The sequence below is a fragment of the Rhineura floridana genome, chromosome 9, assembly GCF_030035675.1.
Source record: "Rhineura floridana isolate rRhiFlo1 chromosome 9, rRhiFlo1.hap2, whole genome shotgun sequence".
Taxonomy (NCBI): Eukaryota; Metazoa; Chordata; class Lepidosauria; order Squamata; family Rhineuridae; genus Rhineura; species Rhineura floridana.
The window spans coordinates 90,959,911-90,972,618 of NC_084488.1; the positions used below are offsets into that span (position 1 = coordinate 90,959,911).

General features: G+C 43.3%; 1 protein-coding gene across 3 annotated transcripts in view; it reads left to right on the plus strand.

The window, feature by feature from the left end:
- The window catches only part of LOC133364544 (complement factor I-like), a 37,599-nt gene that overhangs the window by 20,347 nt on the left and 4,544 nt on the right, over nucleotides 1-12,708 (plus strand). For all 3 annotated transcript variants that reach the window (XM_061585400.1, XM_061585401.1, XM_061585402.1), the window contains 6 exons: nucleotides 5,728-5,757; nucleotides 7,001-7,030; nucleotides 9,495-9,530; nucleotides 10,021-10,124; nucleotides 10,883-10,989; nucleotides 12,300-12,583. In XM_061585400.1, coding sequence (XP_061441384.1) covers nucleotides 5,728-5,757; nucleotides 7,001-7,030; nucleotides 9,495-9,530; nucleotides 10,021-10,124; nucleotides 10,883-10,989; nucleotides 12,300-12,583 — 591 coding nt within the window. The remainder of the gene's footprint in view (nucleotides 1-5,727; nucleotides 5,758-7,000; nucleotides 7,031-9,494; nucleotides 9,531-10,020; nucleotides 10,125-10,882; nucleotides 10,990-12,299; nucleotides 12,584-12,708) is intronic.

Sequence of the window (12,708 nt, forward strand, 5' to 3'; positions counted from 1 at the left end):
TTATTTTTATTATGTGCCTGGGCGAGAGGACAGTGTTGTGGGAGGGAGGACCAAAGGCGGCCCCTATTAGTGTAGTGACGGGTAATGGGAGGTATGGCGCTGTGAGTAGGACATGCCAGTTAAGGGGAACTCGCCCCAGACAACTGGTGGCTGTGACGTGTTCCGGTCCTCCTCACACCCACAGGATTGCTGGTAGTTCTATCAGCCAACCCTCGGATCTCCAGTTGCTGCTTTTTAATGCCAGATCGGTAAATAATAAAACCTCCCTCATCCATGACCTAATTGTGGATGAGGTGGCCGATCTGGCATGTATTACCGAGACCTGGGTGAGCGATCTGGGAGGTATTAATCTCTCCCAGTTGTGCCCACCTGGGTATTCGGTTCAGCATCTGGGTAGATCCGAGGGTCGGGGAGGGGGAATCGCTGTGGTCTATAGAAGTTCCATCCCTCTTGTTAGGCACCCTATCCAGATGGCTAATGGTCTAGAGTGTCTGCACATAACGTTGGGTCAGCGAGACAGACTGGGAATTCTGTTGGTGTACTGTCCACCCTGCTGCCCAACAGCCTCCCTAACTGAGCTGACAGAGGTGGTCTCGGATCTATTGTTGCGTTCCCCCAAACTTTTGGTATTGGGGGATCTCAACATTCATGCTGAGGCCGCTTTATCTGGAGCAGCTCAGGACTTCATGACCTCCATGACAGCCATGGGGCTGTCTCAATTTGTTACTGGCCCTACGCATGTGTTGGGGCACACTCTGGACTTGATTTTTGCCACTGGATTAGGGGATGGTGATCTGAGAGTGAGGGATTTTTCATCTATTCCTTTGTCATGGTCAGATCACCGCCTATTAAGGTTTAGACTCACACTGTTTTCTCCCCTCTGCAAGGGTGGAGGACCAATTAAGATGGTCCGTCCCCGGAGACTAATGAATCCTGAGGGTTTTCTGATGGCTCTAGGGAATTTTCCGGCTGATAGAATTGACGGTCCTGTCGAAACCCTGGCCATGCTGTGGAATACGGAAATGGCCCGGGCAGTTGACACGATCGCCCCGGTGCGCCCTCTCCGTTGCAGAGCTCAATTGGCTCCCTGGTTTACTCCGGAGCTAAGAGTGATGAAGCAAGAAAGGAGACGGCTTGAGTGCAAATGGAGGCGAACTCCCGACGGCTGTAATCATGCACTTGTGAAGCTCTCTACCAAACTCTATGTGAAGGCAGTGAGAGCAGCAAAGAAGCAATACTTTGCTGTCTCTATTCAGTCATCCCTTAACCGCCCAGCGGAACTTTATAAAGTTGTCCGGGGACTTTTACACTCTGGTCCCCAGGACGCAATAACACCATCAATTGCCCGCTGTAATGAGTTTGCGCGACACTTTCGTGATAAGATCATGAACATCCGCCGGGACCTTGACTCCATTATTGTAGCAGTTGATCCTAATGAGGTGTCCAGAGCACAGTCTTGTCCTGTTTTATTGGATGAGTTTCAGTTGGTACAGCTCGAGGATGTGGACAAGGTGCTTGGACAGGTGCGGGCGACCACTTCTGCTCTGGATCCTTGCCCCTCATGGCTAATAAAAGCTAGCAGGAATGGAACAGCTGGCTGGGCCAAGGAGGTGATTAATGCCTCTTTACGAGAGGGAGTGGTCCCACCCTGCCTGAAACAGGCGGTGGTGAGACCGCTCCTAAAAAAATCCTCCTTGGACCCTGATAATTTGGACAACTATAGGCCAGTAGCAAATGTCCCATTCCTGGGCAAGGTTCTAGAGCGTGTGGTCGCTCGCCAACTCCAGGCTGTCTTGGATGAAACTGATTATCTAGACCCATTTCAATCGGGCTTTCGGCCGGGGTTTGGTACAGAAACGGCCTTGGTCGCCCTGTATGATGACCTCTGTCGGGAGAAAGACAGAGGGAGTGTAACTCTGTTGGTTCTCCTTGATCTCTCAGCGGCGTTTGATACCATCGACCATGGTATCCTTCTGGAGCGACTTACGGATTTAGGAGTGGGAGGCACTGCTTGGCGGTGGCTCTGCTCCTATCTCGGGAATCGTCTCCAGAAGGTGATGCTGGGGGAACATTACTCGAGTCCCTGGGTACTCCAATATGGGGTCCCGCAGGGTTCAGTTCTGTCCCCCATGCTTTTTAATATCTATATGAAGCCGCTGGGTGAGGTCATCAGGAGTTTTGGAGTGCGTTTCCAGCAATATGCTGATGATACGCAGCTCTACTACTCCTTTTCATCTTTGTCAGGTGAGGCTGTTGATGTACTAGACCGCTGCCTGGCCGCGATAATGGGCTGGATGAGAGCTAATAAACTGAAACTCAATCCTAACAAGACTGAGATGCTGTTGGTGGGAGGACCCTCTGCCCAGATGGTTGACGTTCGACCTGTCCTAGATGGGGTTACACTCCCCCTAAAGGAACAGGTACGTAGTTTGGGGGTCTTATTAGATCCGCTCCTGTCACTTGAGGCTCAGGTAGCCTCGGTGGCATGGAATGCATTCTACCAGCTCCGGCTGGTAGCCCAACTACGACCCTATCTGAGCAAGGAGCATCTTGCCTCAGTTATCCATGCTATGGTAACCTCTAGATTGGACTACTGTAATGCACTCTACGTGGGGCTACCTATGAAGACGGTTCGGAAACTTCAGCTAGTGCAAAATGCTGCGGCCAGAGTTCTCACTGGGACAAAGAAATTTGACCATATAACACCTGTCCTGGCGCAGCTGCACTGGCTACCAATATGTTTCCGGGCCAGATTCAAAGTGTTGGTTCTTACCTATAAAGCCCTAAACGGCATTGGACCGCAATACCTGATGGAGCGCCTCTCTCGCTATGTACCTACCCGTTCACTACGCTCGACGTCGAAGGGCCTTCTCCGGGTCCCAACCCATAAAGGGGCCCGGAGATCAACAACTAGATCTAGGGCCTTCTCGGTGGTGGCCCCCGAACTATGGAATGCCCTCCCAGACGAGATACGCCTGGCGCCTTCTCTGTTATCTTTTCGGCGCCAGGTAAAAACTTACCTTTTCGCCCAGGCTTTTTAAATTTTGTAAATTTTTAAATATTTTAATTTAACATTCTAAACTTAATATGATCTTAATTTATAAATCTCAATGGCAATTTTATTAATGTTTTATAATTGTACTATATATATATATATATTTCCACACTTGCTCATATTTTAATTGTGATTTTATTTGTTGTACACCGCCCTGAGAGCTTTCTGCTATAGGGCGGTCTAGAAATGTAATTAAATAAATAAATAAATAAAATACTCCCAGGGTTTTCTCATCCAGCTGAATAGAGTTATTTAACTCTTCGGCGAGTAAAATTTCCTGAGCCAAGTTTGAGTTTAGTACTTTACCTTCATTGTTTTCCATCAGGTACACATTACTCAGTGTCCAGTCATTTACAGTATTTTCAGAATCAGAAGGATATTTGTGTTCTGACCCCCGCTTTGTTTTCTCTTTTAAGCTGTAAAATTGCATTATTTTTGGTTGTAGTAGTTTTAAGTTTTTAGGAGGAGGTGTGAGAGGCATTTCATGAAAAGAAATACCCAAAGCTTTATAGGTCATCCTCGTTAGAACCATGTTTCAGCTCAGTCTTTTTCAGATCAACCTCTTTAATTAGGCAACTGTATTGACACGTATGTACTGACAACAAAGTTCTAATTATTTTGCAGATTAATTTAATGAGGTTTGAGGGATAATTCTTCTCACTTTGTTCGTTCCGTTCAAGGAGTTTGTTAGTAGGCTTTAATCTTTTAAAGGAGGTTGGTATTCCCTTTATTAAAAGCCAGCAGTACTACGAAAGAGTTTATTTCCAAGGTCTTGTGTTATCAGTCTTTTTCAAGAAGAAGGCCAAGGATTCTAATTTTAAAAGTTTAAACGCTCAAAAAATTTACTTACTCAAGATAAGATGGATACCGGCCAAGCTGAATCTGGCGAGAATTATAATTAGGCAGTAGAGTATGGGTAAACAATATGATTCCACAGAACAGCTCTTTGAGATGTAAAGTCAAATAGGAGCTGGGAAGAAAAGTCGATGTGGGAAAATAATTTAGTAGCAGTATAGTCCTTTTAGATAAGCTTTTAAATAGCAAACAGACAGAGCTCTAAGTAACCGCGTCTTACTCCGTCGCCATCTTCCCCCCTCCTTAATCTTATCTGGGCAGAAGGATTAAGTGAAGCCACTTTTATTCTTTCCTCTTCCACTGCTGTGATCCCAATAAAAATCACCCAGGCCTGCACATCTGCTATTAGCCCTGGGACAGAAGTACCCTTTGGTACCAATTTTTTTTGTTAGGATCATGGGAGAAGGAGTAAGCCTTCACTTTTGAGCCACTCCCTACAATCTCTCCACCTAATCCTGGTGAAAAGATTCCCTATTAACTTGGAAGAGTTCTGTTGGATGGCAATCTCTGTAGTCCATTCATTGATAACCTCAAGGCTGGATTACTGCAATGAGCTCTATGTAGGGCTGCCACTGGCTCTGGATTGGAAGCTTCAGCTGGTGCAAAATGCAGTGGCCAGATTGCTGATGGGCACTTGGCCGACAACATGTGCACTTAAAACATCTGCACTGGCTGCCCATCTACTACCAAGCCAGGTTCAAGGGTACTGTATTAATTTACGAAGCCCTGAACAACTTAGGTCCAGGGTAGTTTAGGGATGGCCTGAATCCTTATAATCCAGCTCGATCACTGAGATCATGTGCAGGAGTGGCTTTGGTCATCCTCCAAGCTGGTGAGACTCATTTAACATTGATATGAAATCAAGCCTTCAGTGTCATCAGCCAAATTCTCTGGAATGCTCTGCCAGCAGAGATTCAGGAGGCACCTTCTGCTGTAATTTTTAAACGCCTGCTGAAAACCTTTCTGTTCCGCCAGGCTTATGCAGGCAGTTAAGAAATGCCTTTTTGCAATAGCTGGCCTCTGTTTTTATTGTATTTTTAATGGTTTTTACTGTACGGGGTTTTTTTAACTTGTAAACCACTTTGATGGTTTTAAATGAAAAAGTGGTATACAAATATATTTATAAATAAATAATATAAATAAACATCTACTAAAAATGTAAAAATGATTGCTGTTCTTCAAGCTGAGTTATCTGCTGGCCAGGGAGGGGAAAAAAGGACTTGGTTTGATCTTATGTCTTTAAAAGCAGATTTTATGTGCAGGTATGAGCACCTAAAGCTCTTTACAACATGAAATCGACATGATCACCTGCTAATTGTTACAAATCAAAGAGCTATTAAAAGTCAGCGACAGAGGTAGCTACCCCTGTCAGCTACCCCGTCATTGAAATAAACATCGGAACCTACCATTTCAGTTCCAGGCAACTGATCTGGGGTATCATAAAAGGGCAGCAAATTATTGGCTATTTATGCATTTTTATTGCCAATGAGAGACACTTGTGGGATTTTCCTGACTCAGTAGCCAAAATAAATGTATCTGTCTTGGATACAAGGACTCTGACCCTGAGCTTGGGTTTGGGGTGTGGGAGTCCCATTTACTGCTCTGCCTCAGGCAGCAAAATGTCTTGGGCCAGCCTGCATGGAAGTTACATCAGCATGGCCAATGGTAGGGGATGGAGTTCAACATCTGCAGGGCTGCAGATCCCCCATCCTTCATGTAAAGCAAGTGAGTCTAGTTCACAGCACGGTGTGCATTGGTGATTTCCTCCCTGAGTATAGCATACTTATCTTATGTATATGTTTGAATGTTTTAAATAGGTGATACAAGAGCTGAAGACAACAAAAGTGGTAATATTTTGTGGTTTGAAATCATTTTATAGCTCTGTTTATTCTACTGTCTTTAAGAGTGATAGATCCATGATTCTCTCTCATTGGTGCACCTGCTCTTTATGGGACAGTACTAGCCCAGAAATTATATTTTCTGTTTGATAGCCCATACTTGGAAACACAGTTACACAGGCCAACACAACAAATGCCCACAGGGAAATACACAAGCAAACTGTTGGAACAAAAATAATGCTGCCCTCTGAGTCAAAAGAGAAAATTGGATTATTCTTGGCTGCAAACTTTATAGTCAGCCAGTCCAAATGTTCCTCTAATCCACTAAGGTACCAGGCATGTTAAAATTGCTCTCTGTAAACAACTTTAGTCCCACAAAAAAAGGAAAATAGCAATTGGCAACTTATAAATTGCAGTCCTGCAAGAACTGACTCCCTGCTCCCTTGCTAATTAATTGTGCATAAACAGTGCTGGCACCAGACTGGGTTCTTGAGTGCTGTAGCCCAACAGCCCCCAAACAGGCAGTGTGGGGCTAATAAGCCTGCCCACATGCCCCACCTACCTCTCATGTCTTGAAAGACATGCACATGTAACACACATCCCTGCCATCAACCAAGATGGCAATGTGGGCATCAGCCCCTTAGGGAAGCCCCTGCCACTATCTTGGGTGATGGTAGGCATCCATGCATAGTGTGCATGGCATTCAAACGACATGAGAGGTAGGTGGGGCAGGCGGACTTATTGAAACCCATGCTGTCTGTATTGGGGGATGCCTGGGAGTTCCCTCTCTGCAGTCTGTGGCAGGGTTGGGTTGCAGGACCCGATGCTGCCACAGATCATGGACTGGGAGCACCACTCTCCCACCCTAAGGAGGGGCTTTTCCAGGGCCCCTCTGGGCTACAGGGGCCCTCGGTCAGGCCCAACCTGTCCACCCTCTAGCACCGGTCCTGTGCATAAACAATTCAATTTAACTTATACAGGGTGATGTGCCCCAAAATATTATTTGGTTCCCCAGGTGAAAAAAAACAAACAGCTGCTTCCTTCTAACTCTTCGTGGAGTGACTTTGCCCCTGCAGGGCTAAACCAGCCCACTCATATATCAATATGACCAGGGCAGCTGGGGGCAGGGATGTTGTTAAGATTCCGCATCCCTGATATAAGGCAGTCCAGTTCATAGCACAGTGTGCAATGGTGATTTTTTTTCTGTGTACACCATACTAATATTATGTTTATGTGTGTATGTTTTAAATAGGCAATAAAAGAGCTGAAGAAAATGAAAGAGGTAATATTTTGTGTTTTGATATTATTGTATAGCTTTGTTTATCATTCTGGGCTCCTGCTGGGAGGAAGGGCGGGATATAAATCAAATAATAAAATAAATAAATAAATAAATTCTGTTTCTAAGTGTGATCACCTCTTTATGGGTCTGTCTCAGAAGTGCCCTGCTTTTTATAGGACAACGCGTAGGGCTCTAAAATGATGCTCTGTATTTGGTAGATAGACTATTATTGCCTGTTTCTTCCAGTCCTGGGCAATAGGAATAAATGGAGCCATCTTCATCCCCTCACTCTGTTACTGATAAATTTTATGAGGGGTTTTTATGCCACACCCCATTATCTCTACCTAAGGCCAGAGCTTGGAAGTAATTAGTTCCAAAAAAACAATTACAGTAGGGCCCCACTTACCGGTGCTCTGCTTCCCGGTGTTCTGCTAATGTGGCGGCTTTCCTCCCCTCTCTTAAAGCCACTTTTGCCGCTTTTGCAGCATTTTTGCATCATTTTCGCGCAACGCACCCCATTAAAGTCAATGGGGTTCCGCTTTACGGCGATTTCCGCTTTACAGTGGGGGTCCGGAACGGAACCCGCCGTATAAGCGGGGCCCTACTGTACCTGTAATTCATTACTTTTTTGAGGAGCAAGTGGGCAATTTCTTTACATTTCTTTACATTTTGATTGTAATAGAATGAGGAGTAATTTTATTACTTTTGAGAAGTAATTGTAATGTTTCCAGCATTACTCTTAGGCATTACTTGGAGGGGGGAGCAGGGCAAGTCTTCCGCTCCTCTGACTCATGGATGAAAATCATGTGCTTCAAACTGGGCTTCTGTGCGGCATCACTCTTCCCTCATGCTCTGTGGGTGGGTAGGAGGCAATGAGGGAGGAGGTGGAGAGCGAGATGGGGTTGGAGTGGAGAAAACAATTGTTAAAAAAATGGACAGTGGTGGAGAAGAATGGAGTGGAGGGAGAAAGGAGCTGGCTACTTTGCTGCATTTGCAGAGTTTTAACTTTTTTGCATCTCAGGGGAAAATGTTTGTTTGGGTGGGTGTCCCTTAGTAGGTGGCAGGGCAGGGTCCGGGAGGTGGTTAAGTGAGAGACATTAAGCTTGCTGGCTGAGAGTGTGTGTGGGGGGGTTGCACTTGGTTTGACATGCAAAGATCTGAGTAGTGGCCTCTGCCTCCCTTCCCAGTGGAGAGACCACCACTGCTATCTTATGGATAAAAAAAAATCTCTCTCTCTCTCTCTCTCTCTCTCTCTCTCTCTCTGTGTGTGTGTGTGTGTGTGTGTGTTCTTAATGTTGTTTTGGGCAACTTAGGTATGCAGCAGCCAGGGCCACCACCTTGTAGGCACTAGGTTTTTTTTAAAGTAACTTAAGTGTAATTATAGTGATTACATTTGAGTAATGGTAAAGTAATCAATTCCTTTCAGAACAATTGTAATGGTTGTTGTTGTTATGTGCCTTCAAGTCGATTTCGACTTATGGTGACCCTATGAATCAGCAACCTCCAGTAGCATCTGTTACAAACCACCCTGTTCAGATCTTGTAAGTTCAGGTCTGTGGCTTCCTTTATGAAATCAGTCCATCTCTTCTTTGGTCTTCCTCTTTTTCTACTCCCTTCTGTTTTCCCCAGCATTATTGTCTTTTCTAGTGAATCATGTCTTCTCATGATGTGTCCAAAGTATGCTAACCTCCGTTTCATCATTTCAGCTTCTAGTGATAGTTCTGGTTTAATTTGTTCTAACATGCAGTTATTTGTCTTTTTCACAGTCCATGGTATGCGCAAAGCTCTCTTCCAACACCACATTTCAAATGAGGTGATTTTTCTCTTATCCACTTTTTTCACTGTCCAACTTTCACATCCATACGTAGAGATCAGGAATACCATGGTCTGAATGATCCTGACTTTAGTGTTCAGTGATACATCTTTGCATTTGAGGACCTTTTCTAGTTCTGTCACAGCTGCCCTCCCCAGTCCTAGCCTTCTTCTGATTCCTTGACAATTGTCTCCATTTTGGTTAATGACTATGCCAAGGTATTGATAATCCTTGACAAGTTTGTAATTTATTCCTTTTTAATAGTAATCTTCCAAGCTCTGCCTAAGGCAATATCTGCCAGTTGCCCCTAGTGGGAAAAGATAACTTACGATGGACAGTAACATCCATTAGAACAGAACTATATTGAACATACCTGTTCATTGTGTTGAATTGCTAGCTGGCCAGAAAATAAAACTGGCCTAGTTTCCTCTTTGTGTCTGTAGCAGATTTCATATGCAGGAATTAGCAGATCAAGCTCTTTACAGCATGAAGACAAACATTATCACTTGCTAATTGTTACAGATGAAAGACCTGTGAAAGGCCCAGCTATAGGGAACAGTCCAAAAATTGGCAAACTATATCGACAAGGGCTGGTCTGAACCTATTTTCAGTTACAAGAATTTAAACTAAATGTAAATTCTTCTTTTATCTCAGAAGGAACAAGAGAAGCTGAGGAGTCAATGGATGAAGGTAAACGTACTTTATTAGGATGAACAGACCAGATTCCACTTGCTTGGACTAATATCAGAAAGACTAAAAGCCTAGTCATGTGTATGTTTACTCTTCTGATCAATGGAACTTATGACATACAATTACTAATCACTCTTGAAAATGCACCCGTATTGGAAGTTGTTCCATGGGGTAAGCTACTTGTGCCAAATGGGTCCTGCTGATTTTCACCATGCTGTTCTATCACTTTGGGGAGGGGGTGTCAATAGAGTCTTGCTGGAAATGCACAGGGAGTGTCTCTCGTGAAGAGTTTGCCATGAAGAGCACATGCCATTAACTGCATAAGGTAATCAGGCCTAACGGAGAATAAAACATTCTATACTCAACAACCCCCTTTTCACCTATACGAACAAAACAAGCAGCTGACCTTGAAACCCCTAGAGTGAGTTCTTTCAACAAATATAAATGAGTTGCAAGTATGACGCTGCTGTCTCTCTCTTTTTTTTTTAAGAAAGAAAAAAGATCAAAGCATTGCTACCCCAACTACACTGTGGCATTGTAAACCACACAGTTACTCGTCGGAAGCGAATCCTAGGCGGAAATACTGCAGGAAAGGTAAAAGGAACACAGGGTGGCTGGCAGAACTGCTGCTATAATGTCAAGCCAATTTTTAGTATTGTGCTTTTCAATAAGTTTTGTAGTCATGTAGAAACTGTGGCAGTGGATCCAACAACCTAGAAATCCATGGTGAAGCATGATGTTTTGAGTACAATATATATAAAAAAGATAGTCAACCCCAGAATTTTCATTTTTTTTAAAAAATTGCACAGCAATATTGTTCTTGTTTCCCCCTCTCAACTCTCCCTCCCTCCAATCATAAAAGAGGGAGCCAGAATGGGGAGCACAGATAAAATTAGTGTAGCACTCCACTGTAGGGGCTATAACGGTTTTTTGGCTGTTGGACAGTTCAGTACATTAATGATGGAGGGAGGAGAATCAGTAACTAGAAGTAGGAGCAAAAAGCAACAGGGTAGACAAAAGAGATACTTACTGATAATAAGAGGAAGAGGCAGCATATCTAAATGTTGAATCTTTCTTTCTCTGAATTTCCCTGAAGAAGCACTAGTAGTGTCTGAAATGTACTGGATAAATAAATATCTCTTTTGTTTACCCTCATTGCTTTTTGACCCTACTTCCAGTTCCTTTGGGGGGCCATGTATATGGGTAGGTAATATTAATAGTAGGACTGCTCTAAAAAGTCATAGCATAGGAAGCTGCTTTATACTGAGTCAGATCCATTTCTCCATCTAGCACAGTACTGTCTACACTTGTCTATGCAGAGCAAAAGTGACTTATGCCATGTGTATTTGCAGGATGAATTTCCTTGGCAAGTGGCCATTAGAGGTGAAAGGGGCTCAGTGAACTGCGGTGGAGTTTATATTGGGGGTTGTTGGATTTTGACAGCTGCACACTGTGTTACGTAAGTGGCTTGGGGAATCTTCAAATGGGAATGGTGGGCAGTCTTGCCTGATAAGAACAAAATGGCCTTTTAGGGCCGTGGAACTCTATGCTCTCATCTACATCATAAACTTCTACCAGTTCTATATCACCTTAATTGACGTTGCTTCCTTCCAAAGAATCCTGGGAATTGTGCGCCTCCACCCTCTTACAGAACTGCAATTTCCAGGGCTCCTTGGAAAGAGGGAATGACTGTTGCACCAGTATAAGTCTGACTTTGCCCTGTGAATCTGTTTCAGCATCTCTACTGTGGGTAACATAGATATTGTGGTAAAATGGGGAAAGACATAAAGAACCATGGAAGCCCCTTGCCTTGTCCAGCTTCTGGGTATAAACTGTAAGCACATAACATAGTTCATGTGGGCCTGTACCACTTCAATATGGACAATGAAGTATTCCTTGTTTTAAAGCATCCACATGTGCAAATCTATTAGCAGATGCAGTCAAGCTTCAACTGGTCTTGTTGTGTCTCAGATGAATATCAGCTTTTCTCATCTAATTAATTTCAGAAAGCCCTGGAACACTGAGCAGGATACTACTGCTAAAAGAGGACATTCAGGCATATAAACCATTTGACTATACTGCGTACACACTAGGGATGGTTGAGAATTTTGATTCAGTTCGCATTTCAAGCTGAATCTATCAAATCCAGACTTTCTGAAACAATATGAGGACCAAAACACAGCCGTCCTTCAAAATGCACACTTGTCTGAATTTTGTGATTCAGTTCACCAACCAGATCATGTTCACAAAAATGCATATTTTAGGGGGAAGTGTGCATAAAAATGATGATAGGGATGAAAAGATCATGAAAAAAATGCACCGTAAGATAAGAAATGGCTTGCAAAAATTTCTACATTAGTTAAAATTGCTTACAAAAATGTATTTGTTAGGAGAAATTTGCACTAAAATACTGATGAATTTTCTTGACTTTTTTTTAAAAAAAATTGCAAATAGCTGCAGAAATGTACAGAATTGAATTTAAGACTGGAAAAATTAGAAACTGACAGAACCGAAATTGACAGATCTTTTCATCCCTAGTACACAACATACGTTTAAAGCATATTATTTCCTGGGAATTCTAGTTTACCCTTCACAGACCTACAATTCCAAGTGCCCTTGACAAACTACAGTTCCCAGGATTCTTTGGAGAAAATAATGTGTTCTAAATGTATGATGTATGTACAGCCTCAATTAATTATCTGGATTTTTTTTATGAGCCAAAGTTTACACTTTTGCTTGCACTTTTTAAAATACTTTTCTTCTATACAGAGAAAGTCGTGTACATATTTATAAGATATGGACTGGAATGCTCGACTCAATAGCTATGGATACTGCAATAGAAACATTTAGTTTAGTTAAGGTGATAGTCCACGAGAAGTATAACTCCCAGACATATGAAAATGACATTGCTTTGCTGGAGATGAAGCCCAAAGACAAAGCTACCAGCCCAACATGTTCCCCACCTGACTCTGTGCCAGTATGTATCCCCTGGTCTCAATACATGTTCAGAGGCAGCCATCAGTGCAAAGTGTCTGGCTGGGGACTCACTGAAGGTAATGAAAATAGACTAATGGATTGTTTGAATTATGATTACATTTTTGGCAGAGCCTTGTCTTCTATCCATTATGGCCTGGTAGTCTGCTAAGTTGCAGAGGGGTTTCCTTCACATATACTGAGT